Source organism: Protomyctophum parallelum, assembly GCF_964188405.1.
Source record: "Protomyctophum parallelum genome assembly, chromosome: 11".
NCBI lineage: Eukaryota > Metazoa > Chordata > Actinopteri > Myctophiformes > Myctophidae > Protomyctophum > Protomyctophum parallelum.
Genome location: NC_139707.1, coordinates 42879781 through 42898009, shown reverse-complemented (window position 1 = coordinate 42898009; position 18229 = coordinate 42879781). Strand labels below are relative to the sequence as shown.

Here is an 18229-nt window from a genome sequence, read left to right as displayed (position 1 = left end):
GTCTAATTTCAGTCGACTAAATATAAGATTTTAGTCGACTAAAATCTACAGTTGATTTAGTCGAACAAAATGTGTTTCGGAGGGCCTTGATGACGTCTTAATGCCGTCTTTCACCTGACGCCGTCTTTCACTTCACTTGCGCTGCGACACGTCGTGGGCTCGTAGATCGGCTATTTTCAGCATTCAACTAATTCTAAAATGACTTATAGTGGATCTCTCGTCCACTAGTTCCCCTTCCTAACATTCTAGTCTAGTTTTTATTTGTTGACGAAATCGTCAGTATATTTAGTCTTAGTTTTAGTCATCATCGCTTAGTTTTCATTTAGTTTCCGTTTAGTTTTCGCCAGTGAAAAAAAGGTAGTCGTCGAAACATTTTGCGTCTTAGTTTTCGTCGACGAAGTCAACACTGGTCGGAAACTAAGTCCACTTTGTCATCCCAGCATTGCATGTTGCTGCTGACCCAACAAGCTCCATCTCCACTGACTATAATATTCCTGCAGTATCACCTGCAGTCGTTCAGAAAACAGGCCCGCTGGAGCCCGAAGGGGCTGAGCTCTTAATTAGCAACAGACAGTGGGTGGCATTTTCCCATCTTTGTCTCCCTTCTTCTTCCCTTCTTCCTCTCCCTCAGACCTATTATGCTGTACCAGATACCATGGCCTTTAGAATGGAGCAGGAGGTGGATTCTCTACATGCCACGATTGAATGTGAACAACCGCAGCCTGACCTCTACAAGTGAGTGACGCGCACAATCGCTGCGTACAGTATGTATGTTGTGCTGCACACACACGCGTGCACACACACGCGTGCACACACACACACACACACACACACACACGCAGCGTTTCATTGTCTTGCATGATCTGATTGTGCTTTACAGATTTGTCGGACGCATCAATATTTATAAGGACAACGAAGAACCTGTCGCCAGGTCAGCTTTATGACGCTATCATCTCTGGTTTCTTTCCTTTTTCATTGTACAATGCAAACTCTTCTACTTTGGGTTTATATGAAATGACTTATTTAAATGTCAATTGTCTTCTCTTTTGTTCTTTCCAGGACACTAGGGGCTGAGAATTTGCTCCTCAGAGGAGCCACCTTGAAGAACACGCAACATATTTATGGTAATGTGGAACAAGAAATGGTTGAAGGAATAACAGTCGTGCAAATCATTAGTAAGAACGGTTTATTTGTTTTAGATGTAGGTCATGAACCTTTGTTGTGATCACCTTTAAAGTTGTGTGATTTTGTGAGACATTAATGGATACTACTGTGAATTGTGGCATCTTCTTTAGTGCGGGGCTTTTAAGCCGTGTAGTTTAATTTGAGATGTTTTTTTGTGTTCTCTTGTCTGTTAGGACTGTTTATAATGTTTGTGTTATGATGAAGTCCAGGACTGCAGATGTAAATGAACTATTTGGCTATTTCTGGTGCAATACATCTGTCGTGCATTGTCTACTAATTCAGTAAAAATGAAGGTGAATGTACGGTGCCATGTTGTTAGTTTAATTGTCTTTTTTGTGCGCCTTAGACATAGACATGTAGACAGGAGGTTAGGTGGTGTCCGCATCAAAAACTGAGTCTAGGAAGGTACCTCTTGACTATTTTTTTTTTCATCTAGATAAATATGACCAAATTCTAGGGTTAGCCCTGTTCGTGGGCACCATGGGAGTTAGGGAGGTCCAAAAGAAATGGGCCAAAGCAATTGGATTCAGCATTCTCCAAAGATGGAAGGAGAGTTGGAACGGATTTAAAAATATATATACTTAAACGCATTTTGTAACCACACGTCTGTCTCTCCTCCGCCCAGCCGTCGCAATCTACACCGGCATGGAGACCAAGATGGCGCTCAACTACCAGTCCAAGTCCCAAAAACGCTCCGCTGTGGAAAAGTAAATATTTTATTTTTCCATTCATTTCCTAATTCCCCCTCAATCTATCCGTCTGACAGTCATTTGGCCGCAGTTGCAACTTTGCCACAGTATCTCCTCATCTTCTTGCGCCTCATCATTGCTCCCTCATGTCCGCCTCTATAGATCGATGAATGCCTTCCTGATAGTGTACCTGTGCATCCTGATCAGTAAAGCTCTGATCAACACGGTTCTGAAGTACGCCTGGCAGTGGTCCCCCGACCGCGACGAGCCCTGGTACAACCAACGGACCGAGGTGGAACGCCAGCGGCACATGGTCAGTCAAGTCCACCAAAAACACTACATTACCCATGAATCAGTGGCTGGGGAAAAAGTACTCAAAGTACTTAACCCAATCTGACCTGAGATCAGATTAAAAAAATGCCTTCTACATCCTGACAGTTTTCTGAATAAGCTATGTTTCTATGTCAGTCGTTCTTTGATTTTTCAAAAATAGCAGACCTACAAGCTCGTAGCGCGCCACTCGGTGGCGCGCTATGAGCTTGTAGATCTGCTATTTTTCAATAGCTAAAGCATAAGGTAATGCTAACACCAAAAGGGGTTCCCACCCAGAATGGGTTAAGTAAAAGTATCAATACTGCAATATAGAAATACTATGTACTTAAGAGTACCAAAAGAAGAAAGTACTCTTTATGCAGAAATGTCTCATTTCCAGTTTTCACATTTTGAAAGTAGCCGATCTACAAGCTCTGAATGCGTCCCATCGCGACGCATTGTGAGCTTGTAGATCGGCTATTTTCAAATGGCCAAAATGTCAAAAGGGCTGAAGTGTTTGTTGTATATGTTTTGTAATAATATTCCTCTCTCTCTCTCTCTCTCTCTCTCTCTCTCTCTCTCTCTCTCTCGGGCAGGTGATCCGAGCGTTCACAGACTTCCTGGCCTTCATGGTCTTGTTTAATTACATCATCCCGGTGTCCATGTACGTGACGGTGGAGATGCAGAAGTTCCTGGGCTCCTATTTCATCGCCTTGGACGAGGAGATGTACGACGAGGAACTGGGGATGGGAGCGCAGGTCAACACGTCCGACCTCAACGAGGAACTCGGACAGGTAGAAAAAGCCCATGCGTGCACTGCACACACTCCGTCTCCTATACAAACAACAGGGTTTTTTTTTTTAGAGTTGTTTTCCGATACTGATACTGGTATCGGGTACTCGGGCCGATATACCACCCTCAAGTACTCGTACTCGGTACTCGGAACCGGCACCGATACTTTGACCTGAGTACCAAAACATCCAGACACTACGCTGAACAAATGCAACGGGAGCAAGTCTGACCCAGCACTGCAGCAAATCGCCAAAAACAGCCGATCTACAAGCATACATTTGAAAAACTGACAAAGTGTAGATCGGAGATCCATTTGCATCTTTGAGAAAGAAAGGGGTAAAATAAGCAAAAATAAAAATTCGGTACTCGGTATCGGCGAGTACTACAAATTAAGTACTTGTACTCGTACTCGTTCTTAACCCATTCTGACCGGGCACCCATTTTGGTGTTGGCATCATGTTATGCTTTAGCTGTTGAAAAATAGCAGATCTACAAGCTCATAATTATCGCGCCACCGAGTGGCGCGATACGAGCTTGTAGGTCTGCTATTTTTGAAAAATCGAAGACACTTTTAGAATCTGATCTCAGGTCAGAATGGGTTAATAATGAAACTGTCAGGATGTAATATACATTTTTAGAATCTGATCTCGGGTCAGAATGGGTTAAAATATATGGTATCGGGACTTTTTCCCCCCCCGCAAATTACAGATTAGTGTTGCAGTCTTTTCCTCGTGCCACCCAAGTACAAAAACAAACAGTCATATCTGCCCACAATCTTGCACGCAAACAATTTAGCGACGGACCCTCAATTTGCCCCCTGGGATAATAATCCCTCCTCCTCCAGGTGGAATACGTGTTCACTGATAAGACGGGCACTCTGACGGAGAACAACATGGAGTTTATCGAGTGCTGCGTGGACGGAAACGTCTACGTCCCCCACGCTATCTGCAACGGTCAGATCCTCAGCGCTGCCTCCAGCATAGATATGATCGATTCCTCGCCCGGAGGCTACAGGAGGGTATGTATAATTAATGATATGTCATCATATGACAGTCCTACATCATGCTACTGTAAGTGAATTGTGATTATGAAACGAGCCCTGCTGTTGTTTGCATAATGTGCACATGAGAGTATTTTCGGTAACCATTCAGGACCGGAATCCCTTTTGCTGTTTTTTTAAAGCATCGTTTTATACTTGGAATATTGCAGATCTACAAGCTCATAGGGCTTGTAGGTCTGATATTTTTTCAAAGATCGTGAAAATGTGCCTGAAATCTTTGAACATAATATATTGTTACAGAGTGAACGTTTTTTAACTCAAATCTTTGCTTCTGGGGAGGTCCCTGGAACAACATATTTTAGAGTGTAGATCTGCTATTTTCTAAATAATTGTGAAAATGTGTCGCAAATCTTTGAATATATATTCTTTCAGTTTTTAACTCAAATCTTTGCTTCTGGGGGGGGGGGGGGGGGTCCCTGGAACAACATATTTTCAGATGGAGGTCTGCGGCCAATTACATAATTTTTTTGGGGTCCTTGACATGAAAATGTTTGAGAAACACTGATATAGAAAGTTTAGAAACATAGTTTATAAAAAAATAAATCTTTCAGAAAACTGTCATGACTTAGAACAGTGGTTCCCAAACTTTCCCAAATTGATACTAATTAGCCCACGGACCTCCATTTGAAAAGATATGCCAGGGACCCCCATAACTTAAGAGAAGACTTTTACGGCTCTAGCCATTTTTCATGAACAGAAATAGACAAGGACATACAGAAAGCAAAAAGACAAACAATTGAACATTACAGTATGTGTTGCCAACTCAGTAAATAAAAACAGTAGATAAATGCTGTAATTATAGGAGATCACACACAGACAGGATAATAATAAAATGCAAACAATATGTGTTACGGACCCCCATTTAATGGCATTTCTATCTCTGAGACCCTACATTATATTTTATTTAAATCAAAGTTAATTGAACTCTTGAGAGTGTACAAATGGAACCAAACCAAAATGGAACCAAACTCCCTGAGTTACAGACCCATAAGGGTCCATTTGGTTCCTAACTATCATTTAGCTGGGGGGACCCCCTGGAACTCCCTCAAGGACCCCTGGGGGTCCCCGGTACCCCACTTTGGGAACCACATTTAGAAGACATTTTGTAGAATGTGGTCTCAGTCCTCAATGGGTTTAACTGGGCGTGTTTTTAAGCATTGTGTTATAGCTTTAGCTATTGAAAAATAGTAGATCTACAAGCTCGTAGGGCGCCACTCGGTGACGCGCTACGAGCTATCGTCTGCTATTTTTTTTTAATCGTGAAAATGTGGCACAAATCTTTGAATATATATTTCTTCAGAGCAAACGTTTTTTGCTTTTGAGGGGTTCCTGGAACTACATATTTTCAGATGGGGGGTCGGCGGCCAATTACAGTACATATATTTTCGGGGGTCCTTGACATGAAAATGTTTGAGAACCACTGACATAGTAGTCTCTCAAGACAGACTGTTGCCTCGCGTTTCGAGGAACAACAGGGGGAGGCGCTGTTTTCCCCAATATTTGACGATGGGATTCTCAGATTGCTGACATAGAAACATGGTTTTTTTCAGAAAGCCGTCAGGATTTCGAAGACATTTGTAGAATATTTTCTCGGGTCTAAATGTGTTATAAGTGGTCCTATACTGTATGCTCGCTGCTTGCGCCCCCCAGGAGCACGAGGACCTGTTCTTCCGGGCGCTGTGCCTGTGCCACACGGTGCAGGTGAAGGAGGAGGAGACGGTGGACGGCATCAAGCGAGGCATCCACCAGGGCAGGCCCACCTCCTCCTACATCTCCTCCTCACCCGATGAGGTGGCACTGGTGGAGGGAATGAAGCGGTACGACACCTTTCTCTCTCGTGTATATATTATATATATATATATATATATTATAGGTTTATGGCTGTCAAAAAATAGTATGGTGGAGACAAAAACATCGCATGGATGCACCTGGGACGTATCCTCTCGTCAGTGATTTATACCAAGGGTTTCGGGCCTCACAACATCATACCCCTCACTCGAGTGACCCAGCCCGGGGCGATCAAGTCCCGACTTACGTCCCAGTAGCTTTCCCATTAGGGAAAAAACCAGGGACACACAATCTGCTGCTCCAGAACTACTCTGCTGGCACTGGGTGGGCCATCCGGTGCGTGTAGGGAGGGACTATAGGCACTGTGGGTTGACTCCTGGCCCGGGCACCTCCTACACCTCACCAGGTCCACTCCTGCTCTCACCAGGTGCAGCCAGGACCTGTGCGTTGCACCAGATTCCCAGCAACCAGACACTTCATTCGGGAGTGGTGGATTCTGCAGGCTCCACCGGCAGGGAAACGGTGGTGCCGCAGGCTCCACTTGCGGCTTGAATGGCCCTCCTAAAGGCCTCACGTGGGTTTTTTTTGGTTCTTCCTCCTCACGGCGGACACCTATGTAGACCCTGCTCACCCGGGTCTACATTCCGGCTGTCGACCAGTATTATGGCTGTCAAACGAAAATGCATAACAATGTGCAATTCATTTGAGATGTTATTAAAAAAAACAGAAGTGTTACTTTCTTTCTCCTTGCGCTACAGTAGTCAGACTCCTTTCCTAGTTATGGCGGTGACTGTTAATTACTTAATGGGGATATTTTATGTTTTTGTCCTGTTATCTGACTTTCTCTTTTCTCTTGCATTTTCTCTGTCTTCCCCTTTCTGTGTGTCTCTCTCCCTCTACTCTCTCAGGTTGGGTTACACCTATCTAAGACTCAAAGACAGTTACATGGAGATTCTCAACAAAGATGATGAGATTGAGAGGTAGGACTGATAAAAAAAACAAAAACATGTTAGTCACTTAGTCACTGCAAGTAACTAAGTGACTAAAACACGCAAAAGTGTCTCCCGTCCTTACCTACCAATGCAGCACATTCTACGTAACTTAACCCATTCTGACCTGAGATCAGATTCTAAAAATGTCTTCCTGACAGTTTTCTGAAAAAGCCATGTTTCTATGTCAGTCGTTCTTCGATTTTTCTAAAATAGCAGACCTACAAGCTCGTAGCGCGCCACTCGGTGGCGCGCTATGAGCTTGTAGATCTGCTATTTTTCAATAGCTAAAGCATAACATAATGCTAACACCAAAAGGGGTTCCCGGGTTAACTGTGTGTGTGTGTTTGTGGGAGAGAGAGAGTCAGAGAGATTTGCAGTGATATTATAATGAACACATTGTCATATGTGACCGGGGACAGTAGTTTGACTTTGATATACAAGGGGGCCAAGGTCATTTTTCAGTTCTTTACATATTATGAAACTGCACACTGTAACCTTTCATATGATGTATTGCTCATTGAAATTGGGGGGGAAATGAAGAAGATATGACCATTTGAAACTTGTTAAACCAGAAATGTCAAATTAGAGAATTCCCCCTTCAAAGTTTTCAAATAATTTGAGCCCAGGAATGTGTGTGACAATAGATACTTGCATAAACACTCCCCACATCGGGGCACGGTGGCACAGTTGGTAGTGCTGTCGCCTCACAGTTAGAAGGTCCTGGGTTCGATTCCCGCTCGGGGCGCTGTGGGTGCTGGCGGCGAGTTTCCTCCTCCGCGTCATCAGTGCCCATACCCGAAGGCGGGGTTGGCGAAAGGGCCTTTCTGTGTAGAGTTTGCATGTTCTCCCCGTGTCCCCTAGGGTAGGTACCCTCACAAAAACATGCAGTAATCCTGGTCTCTAAACTGCCTCCCCCTGGCCAGCCGGGGCGCCTGATGGAGGGGAAAGGAACTGGTTGGAATAATGTGTTCCTTCCACACGCTACGTCCAAACAGGGAAACTCCCCCCCCGTCAGGTGTAAAGGAGCAACTTGGACACTCAAGCATGAAGGAAGCATGAGTTAAGTCCGTTGCTCTCCCCAGGTTGGCGGAGGGTGTGTAGAGCCCAGGATCACATTAGATGACACAGGTGTGAAAAATGGGTTACAAAATTGTGGGATAAAAAATATATATATAAAAAAAAAAACACTCCCCACATCCACTAACCACTCCCTACTACTTGCTAGGGCATTAACGACTTGAGATTTTTCCCAGTCGACTTGTCAGACAGTAAAGTATCGATTTATCGTTTCTGGCGGCGGGGGGGGGGGGGGGGGGGGGGGGGGCGGACGCGGACGCGCGGGGGGGGGGGGTATTTGACAGGGGCGGGTGGAGGTGCCGCGCGCTCAAATACGGAGCATGTCAAACAAAGCACTGCGCATTCAGTGGCCTCTCCAATATGACACAGTCACAGTGCATGCATCATCTATATCAGAGGTTCCCAAACACCGGTGCCGGTCCGCGGGACACGTGGCACTGGTACGCAAGAGGGGAATTCTAAGTTTTGCGTCGTTTAAAAATGTCCAATCTTTGGTATCTTTAGCAGCAGCAGCTGTAGGCTATTTTGTGACGATCGAGTTAATGAAACCAAACGCTACACGCGGTTCCGGTACAGGATTATTATTTCATGTGAATCATGTCAAAATGAAAAGATGATGTTATCCAGGTAAAGTAGTGGTATTGGCACACAGCGCAGCAGCAGTGCAGCACACAATAAGAGATATAACATTATTATTCTCCTCCTCCTCCTCCAACAACTCGATAACGTTCTCATGTTAGTTTGTTACTCATTTTCTGAGCCATGCAAATAAACAACAACCCGCACTGACCGGAGACGGAGAGGTTCATGTGCCCTGCGTGTAAAGCTTAGCCAGAAACAGACAGTCATTGCGTCAGCATGAATGTAGCCTCGGGAACCCAGACGTTATATTTCCAGCACGGAGGTGAGGGGGATATCGTTTGGGGGTAACGTTTGGGGGTAACGTTTGCGTGCTTCTATCTGTTACTTCTCTGACACAGCGCTGCAGTTCAAACAGACTTCAGCCAGTCTCAATAGTGGGACACCGCGCGCTGAGAGCCACATAGCCTACACAGCTGCATTTGGTTTTTAATTAAGGGCGCGTTCTGAATGCAATGAAAAAAGGGGAGAAAAAAAAAAAAAAAAAAGCTCAACTTTCGACTCGCGCTGCTGCGAGTCGACTCGTGATAATTTATCGATAAATCGATAAATCGATTTTTTGATGAATGCCCTACTACTTGCAGCTAACACTGCAAGTAGGCTATAATTTATTCCATGAAGTTACTTGTAATTTTAGACCCATGCTTTTAATTGCTAAATTTAAAAATGCTGTATGTTTACATTACATTATTAATATGTAATATATATTTGAAAATCGATATACGATATATCGTTACATGCCTAGTTGGTAGTCATCATGGCTTCGCATATTTTTATATATATATATATTTTTTCCGCCTCGGTGTTTGATAATTTGGGGATTCTTTTTGTTGTTCATTTTTGCCAGTCATGGCTGCCAGTTCCCACCTGATGTTGTGTGTGAGTTCAGACTGCTCCAGATCGTACTGAATAACTGACAGCTTACATAATGTCTTGAGGCTAGGACTGAAGTCTAAGACATACAGGGCACCAGGGGTGTTGTTGCTTCCAAAGAGGATGATACGATCTCCCACCATGCAACAGCACCTATCAAACCTCCCTGAACACGGCCTGTCCCCCTTTGGCTCGACCTTCTTCCAGGAGAAGGTTTCTGGACTGAATTTCCACAGATCATTGAAGGAATGGGCATGTCTCCAGCCACCAAATATGTACAGCTCTCCATTGTAGGTAAAGGCTGAATGATCCCAGCGATCTCCTGGCAGAAGCTGTGTAGAAGGTGTGTTCACCCAGTGGTTGGTCTCTGTGTCAAACACTCTGATGGTGTTGTGGTACTGAATCGTAGTAGTATCCCCGGCCCCGCCCCCGAATACAAAGATCTTTGTCCCGATGATGGTGGCAGAGTGACATGATGAAGTAGGAGATGGAGTTCCTCTGGCGTTAATTAAAGACCAGACCATTGTGTTGGTGTCCAACTTGTAGATGTCATTAGTGTAGCCAGTCTTGGTGAATCCTCCATGGATAAAGATAACTTTCCCCAAGACACAGGCTGAGTGGTAGATCCTCCCCTCTGGAACGGTCCCAGAAACCTGTGGTTTGAACCATGTGTGGGTGTCAACATCAAATGCATAAAGCTTGGTGCAGTAACCTTGGTCATTCCTCCCTCCCCAGAGGTAGACAGTATATTCTATCAGCACAGCTGTGTGGCCGTTGCGCGTTAATGGAACCTCAAGGTGGCGTTCTCCTCTTCCAGGAGTCTCTGGGGTCAACTTCCTCCAGATCAAAGACACTGTGTTGAAGACGTGCACATCAATGTGATCCTTGTCACCTCCAAAGGAGTACACACAGTGCCTCACTGTCACAGCTCTCTGATTGGCTGTTTCTGGTCCTCTCAGATGCACCGCCCAGCGTAACATTACTCACAACAGCACCACAGTGGATGAATCCTATTGGTCAATGGAATGCTATTGGTCAAGTCCTGATGTGTAAATGCATGGAATATTCTGCGTCTTCACTTATATTCGCACAGAGACACAAACACCACGCAAGGTTTGTCCAATCCGTGAAGCCGATGGTTTGCGTTGACCAATCAAGGAAGACGATGCCCGTTGATCTCCCTAATATGGTCAATTGGTCACCAGTAGTGATCAATTGACCATAATGATGACTATGGTACTCGCTAGACAAGAAGACGGCTCCCATGTGGCTAACATTCAGGATTAGACAAAGCCGTTAGAATGACGGGGATCGGTTTGTTTTTTAGAAATTGCTTAATCAGATCAAAAATGTTCCAGGCCACCGTTGTGGGAGCGATAGTTAGCGGATTCTGTTGGACAGAGGTTTTGTGAGAGAGTATAATGTTTCGAACCATATGAAGCGCTTGTGTGATAGCCATCTTTACATTAACCCATTCTGAACGGGCACCCATTTTGGTGTTAGCATTACGTTATGCTTTTGCTATTTAAAAATAGCAGATCTACAAGCTCATATCGCGCCACCGAGTGGCGCGATATGAGCTTGTAGGTCTGCTATTTTTGAAAAATCGAAGAACGACTGACATTTTTAGAATCTGATCTCAGGTCAGAATGGGTTAATCAGACCAGTGTGTGTCCAGTGGAAACCTCGTATGAATCTGATCTCAGGTCAGAATGGGTTAATAGTCTCCACCCCAGGGACGTGCAGAGAGTGTTAGAGGGGCAGGGCCTAAAATCCCGTATGAGGGCACTTTTGGACAAAAATAGCAGATCTACAAGCTCACAACGCGTTGCGCTGCGACGCGTTGAGAGCTTGTAAATCAGCTGTTTTCGGGGCGCAAGCCAGCACTCTTTAGCTAGTGGAGATGCGGTGTACGGTATGGATTTCAAAAGCAATTCTCCTGAATGCTGCCTCCTGGCGGTTGTTTTACAGCCGGGTAAAAGGGCAGGGGCTGAAGCCCCCGTTGATGTTTGAGTGCACGTCCCTGGTCTCCACAATGGAGTAGAAGAGGTATTTTGAGGGATTCATTAAGAAAAGAAGCTAAATCCTGGTTCAAACGGGCAGTGACAAAAGCTACAGTGGCCAAGTGTGGCCACGCCTGTCATCATGACATTTTAATTGTTTTGGCATTGGACATTGTAGCATAGCTGGCTCCTTTCCAGGCGAACAAGCAGCGACTCTACTAATTTGTCTTTAAAAATGTTTAAAAAGAACAGTGTATCTACAAGCTCACAACGCGTCACATCGGGATATATATCCACTCTTACTATTCTCAATATTTTGTCTGCTTTTGGTATCATAGTCAGAGATGTGTAACTTGTGTTGAATGCTACAAATCTAAATGAATGCTGCTGATGACTAATGCCAGGAAGACGGTAGTTTATCTTCCTTACGTTGTAACCTAACCTTGCAGGGCAGTCAGATTTAATCCATTCTGGACGGGAACCCGTTTTGGTGTTTATTTAAAACTTTAGCTATTGGAAAAATAGCAGATCTACAAGCTCATAGCGCATCACCGAGTGCCGCGCTACGATCTTGTAGATCTGCTTTTTTTTTTTTTATGGTGAAAATGTGCCGCAAATCTTTGAATATATTCTGTCACAGTGAATGTTTTTAACTCTTTGCTCCTGGGGGTGCCTGGAACTACATCTTTTCAGATGGGGGTCCGTGGCCAAATTCAGATCATTCTGGGGGTCCTTGACATGGAAAGGTTTGAGAACCACTGACATAGGTTTTTCAGAAATCTGTCAGGATTTAGAAGACATTTTTTTGAATCGGCCTTGGGTCAAAATGGGTTAATTATCGTATTACTTTATGTCCACTGCCCCTGCGGCCTGGAACCACCCCATTATGACTTTCCAAAATGTCATTAAGGGTTATGGTGGGAGATTCGATTGGAATGTGTAATTGCTTCCTTAGATAGATTTCTGGTTTCCTTTTGTTTGTCAATTACTGGGCATATGATTCTGTGAGTTTCTACTGTACGTTTTGCTATATGTGCTTTCGATGTTCGCTGTATGCTATCTTGGCCAGGGGCCAGGGCTCCCTCAAAAATTATGTTTTATTATCCCATTGGCACAAGATTTTATCCCACGATTTTGCAACACATCTTTTCACCCTCTGCCAACCTGGGGAGGGCAGCGGACTGGCCTCATGCTTCCTTCTATGCATGAGGAGTCCAAGCCGCTTCTTTTCACCTGACGGGAGAGTTTCCCCGGCTGGACGTAGCGCGTGGAAGGAACACGTTATTCCAACCAGTTCCTTTCCCCTCCATCAGGCGCCCCGGCTGGCCAGGGGGAGGTAGTTTTAGAGACCAGGATTACTGCATGTTTTTTGTGAGGGACACAGGGGGGAAAAGTATACTTGACTCCCCTGAAACAAATTTACCACAGACCTCGTTCAGTGTTTGACCACTTTTAACACAATAAAAGGCAGGGACGCGGAATTACGTTAATGTCTCCTCCCCCCGCCTGTGCCAGAACGTGAAATTACGTCTTTCTTTAATCCATTAAAGGACCACTTCATCACTTTTCAACCTACCGTCATATAATTGGTCCTCACTAAAATGCCAAAAACATTTTTGCTACTCAGTCTGTAAGCTGGAACTCACCTATACTTTCTATTCTATTCTATTTCTATTCTATTCTATTCTATTCTATTCTATTTCTATGCTTTCTTTTCTTTTCTATTCTATTTCTATGCTTTCTATTCTATATGGCATAGGCAGCTCCCGGGAGGAAACTGTGCGCAGCTGCTGCACATGAGACTAATTAATTAGAGCGACAGAGAGAGAGAGAGAGGAGTGTGTGTGTGGGTGTGCATGTGTGCGTCAATTTAACAAAGGTGCAGACGATCAGAGAGTGAGACACAGACCGAGTAGGAAAAAAATGGTGGCATTTTATCATGAAACAATGTGTGGAATTAGTGAGGACCAATTATATGAAGATAGGTTGAAAAGTGGTGAAGTGGTCCTTTAACCAATTATTATTATTCTTTTCTTTTGTCTGTTCGACAGCCTCCACACGGATCCGACGCACATGCCGCCGTGCACACGCTTAATAGTCCTTATTCCCTTCAAAATGAGACAAACTGCCATCTCTTGAGACCTTATAAAAGTCTAAACTTTGATCCGCAGCGATGTATCCCCTGTAATGAGAATCTGGCTCTGGCTACTGTCTCCTGTTGAAGAGGCGATGGTTGTTCATTTTGAATTCTGCTCCTTCCTCAGGTTTGAGCTGCTACATGTACTGAACTTTGACTCTGTCAGGAGGAGAATGAGCGTCATAGTCAAGTCTAGCTCAGGTCAGAGACACACACACACACATGCACACACACACAGGCGTTATGTACTGTACAAATATCGTATGCATGTCCTTGGATATATTTATGCGTTTGCCTGTTTGTATCCTCAGGGGAGTATTTGCTGTTCTGTAAGGGGGCAGACTCGTCCATCTTTCCGCGAGTGGTTTCCGGAAAGGTTGAGCAGGTGAAAGCGCGCGTGGAGCAGAATGCCGTGGTGAGTATATATAACACGGACGTCGCCCGTCGTCATTAGAGCATTCACAACCGACGTAACGTTATACGGGACGACCAATTATCTTGCTTCCCCCGATTCTACCGTCCACCGTCTGTCTTCGTCACTGTGCTTCAACACACAGGAGGGGCTGCGGACTCTGTGCGTGGCCTATCGGAGGCTGTCTCCGACGGAATACGGGGAGGCCTGTCAGCACCTGACCGACGCCAAACTGGCCCTGCAGGACAGGGAGCAGAGGCTGGCACAGGCCTATGACGTCATCGAGAGGGACTTTGTGCTTTTGGGGGCTACGGCTGTGGAAGACAGGTTTGTTGTTGTTGTTCGAGAGAGAGAGTGCCAGAGGGAGAGAACGGTTTAAATAATGGTTGTCGGATTAACCCGTCCGCAGGCCAAATACATATAATAATTCTGGGGGTCCTTGACGTGAAAAAGGTTGAGCACCGCTGACACAGAAACATAGGTTTTTCAGAAAACCGAAGACATTAGATTCTAATGTCTTCGGTTTTCTGAAAAAAAACCTACCTAACGATTTAAAAAAATGTCCTTCTAATGATTAGAAGGACATTTTTTTTAATCGTTCTAAATGGGTTGTTAACGGCAGAGACTTGGGCGAGTCATACTGTAACCAAAGTATTGCCACAACTCTGTCACGGGGGAAGAACGGGAATCATTTCCATCTCGGATTTACGTGACCTTTTTTCTTTTAATTCTGCCCAGCGATTTTTCCTTTTTTTCTTTGACCAATACTAATTCCAACACTGCTCAATTGAGTAACGATTTCTCCCCCGAACTGATCGATCAGCACGTTGACAGCTTGTTGTCTTTGAGATGAAACAAGTGATCTCATTGAACGGGAGAGGATTAATTATCGGCAGTCGGGGGGTGTCTGGTGGCTCGTCTGGTACGGTGCATGGACCATGTGGGCTGCGGGGACACGAGTTTGAGTGCGACTCTCTCTTGTCTCTGCCCTTGGTTTCCTGATTCTCAGTGGCGTGCACAGATAGACACTAGGGGGTGCTAGATCACCCCCTGCCCTTTTGGCAATTTGCTGTAATTTTGTAGTGTGTGGACCATGGTGACATTGATCAAATATTGATAAAAAACTACTATATTATTTAGGCCCCCACAATCTAAAGATATGTTTCTATGTCAGTCGTTCTTCGATTTTTCAAAAATAGCAGACCTACAAGCTCGTAGCGCGCCACTCGGTGGCGCGCTATGAGCTTGTAGATCTGCTATTTTTCAATAGCTAAAGCATAACATAATGCTAACACCAAAATGGGTTCCCGTTCAGAATGGGTTAAGTGCGACTCTCTCTTGTCTCTGCCCTTGGTTTCCTGATTCTCTACTAGGGATGTACGTGAAAACAAAAACCCCGCAAATTAAACAAGGGAGGGAGGGAAGCTGTTCTACAGCCATTCACCTCGTGTAACTTGTGAATGGGAGGGAAAGTGTTTTAAAGTAAAATCCCACTGCAGTCAGAGCTCGCTTGTTGATACCGATCCTTCTGCTTCCTGAAGTGCTCAAGGTTCTTTAGTTCGCTGAATTGCAGCTATAAAGAAGCGTTATAATGTGACAGTATACTGTAGCTTCCAATGTGTCACTCACTGGGAAAATAAATTACCTTCTCCCCCCCCCAAAAAAAAACACATCCGCATGGAAAGTCCATCAGAATTCACTAGAGCATAAGTCCATTTGGCGAAGTCGAATGAACCACGGCTTTCCCCAGTTTTTTTTCAACGCATTTCTTTACTTAATGATGCATAAGGCAAGGACTCAAAATTCACTACTTTTTTTTGTGGCATTTGAAATAAGAATATTATATTTATTGACTGTTAATATTGATGTTAAGCATTTGAAATGGCTTTTATATGCTCGTAATCTGTTCTGACAAGGTTTTGCTTTACAGAAAATGTGCTCGGTTCCCTTCATTTTTGACGTGTCGTCGGTAAAGAAAAAAAAAACTACACTACAAATGGATTTGCTGAGCACATCCCTACTCTCTAGTCCTTCCAATCTAATAAATAAAGCATAAAATGACAAAGAAAAAATCTATATATAAATAAATGTGGACAAGTTGAATTCATGGTCGTCTTAACCCATCGACCGCTGCCTATGAAATGAGTGACTTAACCCATTTTGCGCGGGAACCCCTTTTGGTGAGTGGCGCGCTACGAGCTTGTAGGTCTGCTATTTTTGAAAAATCGAAGACACTTTCAGAATCTGATCTCGGGTCAGAATGGGTTAATAATGAAACTGACAGGATGTACTGTAATAGACATTTTTAGAATCTGATCTCAGGTCTATTAATTGCCGCGTTGTTGTTGTTGTGCCACTGCCCACGGCTAGGCTCCAGGAGAAAGCGGCGGACACCATCGAGTCGCTCCACAAGGCCGGCATCAAGGTGTGGGTCCTCACCGGGGACAAGATGGAGACGGCGGCGGCCACCTGCTACGCCAGCAAGCTGTTCCGCCGCAGCACGCGGGTCCTGGAGCTCACCAAGAAGCGCACGGAGGAGCAGAGCCTCCACCACGTGCTGTTGGAGCTGAGCCGGACGGTGCTCCAGCAGCGCTCCTCCATGTCCGGGTAACGGAGCCCAACGGAGGCAGTGTTGTTTTTGGCTGCAAATTTCTATTTTAGTTTTAGTCATAGTCTCCTGAATAGTTTTCACTTAGTCTTAGTCACATTTTAGTCACCAGGAATGTATTAGTGTTAGTCTAGTTTTTGTCGACTAAGTGTCATGAGATTTTAGTCGACTAAATCTACAGTTGATTTAGTCGACTAAAATGTGTTTTGACAGGCCTTGATGTCGTTGTAATGACATATTTTACACTTTGGCGCTGCGACGCGTTGTGAGATTGTTTATCTGCTATTTTCAGCATGCAACCCAGCATTAAACTGGATCTCTTGTCCACAGGTCCCTTACTAACATTTGAGTCTAGTTTTTATTTGTTGACGAAATTGTCAGTATATTTAGTCTTAGTTTTAGTCATCATAGATTCGTTTTTATTTTATTTTTAGGTAGTCGACGAACATTTTTCGTCTTAGTTTTAGTCGACGAAAACAACACTGCAACGGAGCTACGTCACCGTATAGCGCATATTATGGATACACCCAACCCGTACAGTACTCGATCATAATATGCAAAAACTGCCGACTGCTAAAGAGGTGGCTTTGTCTGTTTAAAACCCATTTAGACCCGAGGACGCGTCTGTGTTGCCTTTAGCTTTTAACCACTTGTCTAAAGCTTGGCTTGCTTGTTGACCTTGTCTCGTGTCGCGGCCGTGTGTTTTCAGGTTGTCGGTAGACTGCGTAGACTTTGGCCTGATCATCGACGGGGCCACGCTGTCGGCGGTGCTGAAATCCAACCCAGAGCGTGTGGGTTACAACTACAGGGAGATCTTCTTGGAGGTCTGTCGCAACTGTAGCGCCGTGCTCTGCTGCCGCATGGCTCCCCTGCAGAAAGCACAGGTAACGACTACTACTACTGCACTTCTTTTTGCTGATTCTAAACGAAAACACTGCTGATGAAACCAGTACTGTTTTCTTTCTTTTACATCAGTTGTTCTTCCTTATGACGCTGAAGTCATTTAGTGTTGGGGATGGTTGGTTGACCCAAGAGTCAGTTGGCAACCGTTCGACATATCAGTTTGGTTCCCGGGTTTCTGATTACTCCGAAACAAAATGCCAATCAGATTCCTGGATAAACTCTGCTAGTGCTGGTGTTTGACTGTTACTGGGGTGTATACTATTTTTTGAAGAGCCATTTTAACAAGTTTCTATTTTCATTCTGAGAAAACAACGGATCCATGGCATCCAGGACGCTGTCCCTCCCGACCCCTTTCCTTCACATACAGTAGCCTACAGACAGAGTAGCTATACATTATGTTTGAGGACACGTTCACAAACTGGAGTAGTTACCGGCAAAGATTTCTCATTTTCTGCTTATTGTGTAATTATTCCCTGACTTTGGTTGTAGCTTTGAATTCTTTGAAGGAAAGTTCCAACTAAGCTGCATTGGTGAATGGAACTAGTCGATCATCTTCACCCCATAACCTGGAGGCACTTTTGAGTCGTTGGCTAGTTAATAGTATACATCCCATAGGCCAGAGGGACAATTGCGTTGTAATTGGCCAGCACACCTTCTGGGATTGTATGTTGTCATAGTAGAGGCAACCTAAAAACAAACTTAACTATGACAAACTGTTTTACTCACAGACGGCAAGTTTAAGTTTAGTATTTGACAAGA

General features: G+C 44.5%; 1 protein-coding gene and 1 pseudogene across 2 annotated transcripts in view; one reads left to right on the top strand and one right to left on the bottom strand.

Moving 5' to 3' along the window:
• LOC310867018 (phospholipid-transporting ATPase IH-like) overlaps window positions 1-18229 on the top strand; it is a 64920-nt pseudogene that overhangs the window by 30577 nt on the left and 16114 nt on the right. Inside the window, exons 5-18 of the transcript XR_014571065.1 lie at window positions 632-735; window positions 881-931; window positions 1060-1124; window positions 1811-1892; window positions 2037-2187; window positions 2783-2980; window positions 3823-3996; window positions 5689-5855; window positions 6735-6806; window positions 13675-13748; window positions 13859-13962; window positions 14105-14286; window positions 16330-16566; window positions 17277-17451. The product of XR_014571065.1 is annotated as a phospholipid-transporting ATPase IH-like (transcript). The remainder of the gene's footprint in view (window positions 1-631; window positions 736-880; window positions 932-1059; window positions 1125-1810; window positions 1893-2036; window positions 2188-2782; window positions 2981-3822; window positions 3997-5688; window positions 5856-6734; window positions 6807-13674; window positions 13749-13858; window positions 13963-14104; window positions 14287-16329; window positions 16567-17276; window positions 17452-18229) is intronic.
• Window positions 9308-10387, bottom strand: LOC310866407 (kelch domain-containing protein 3-like; the record flags this gene model as incomplete). Its single annotated transcript, XM_083776013.1, has 1 exon — window positions 9308-10387. One exon carries the CDS (start codon window positions 10385-10387, stop codon window positions 9308-9310), a length of 1080 nt encoding a protein of 359 aa, XP_083632139.1.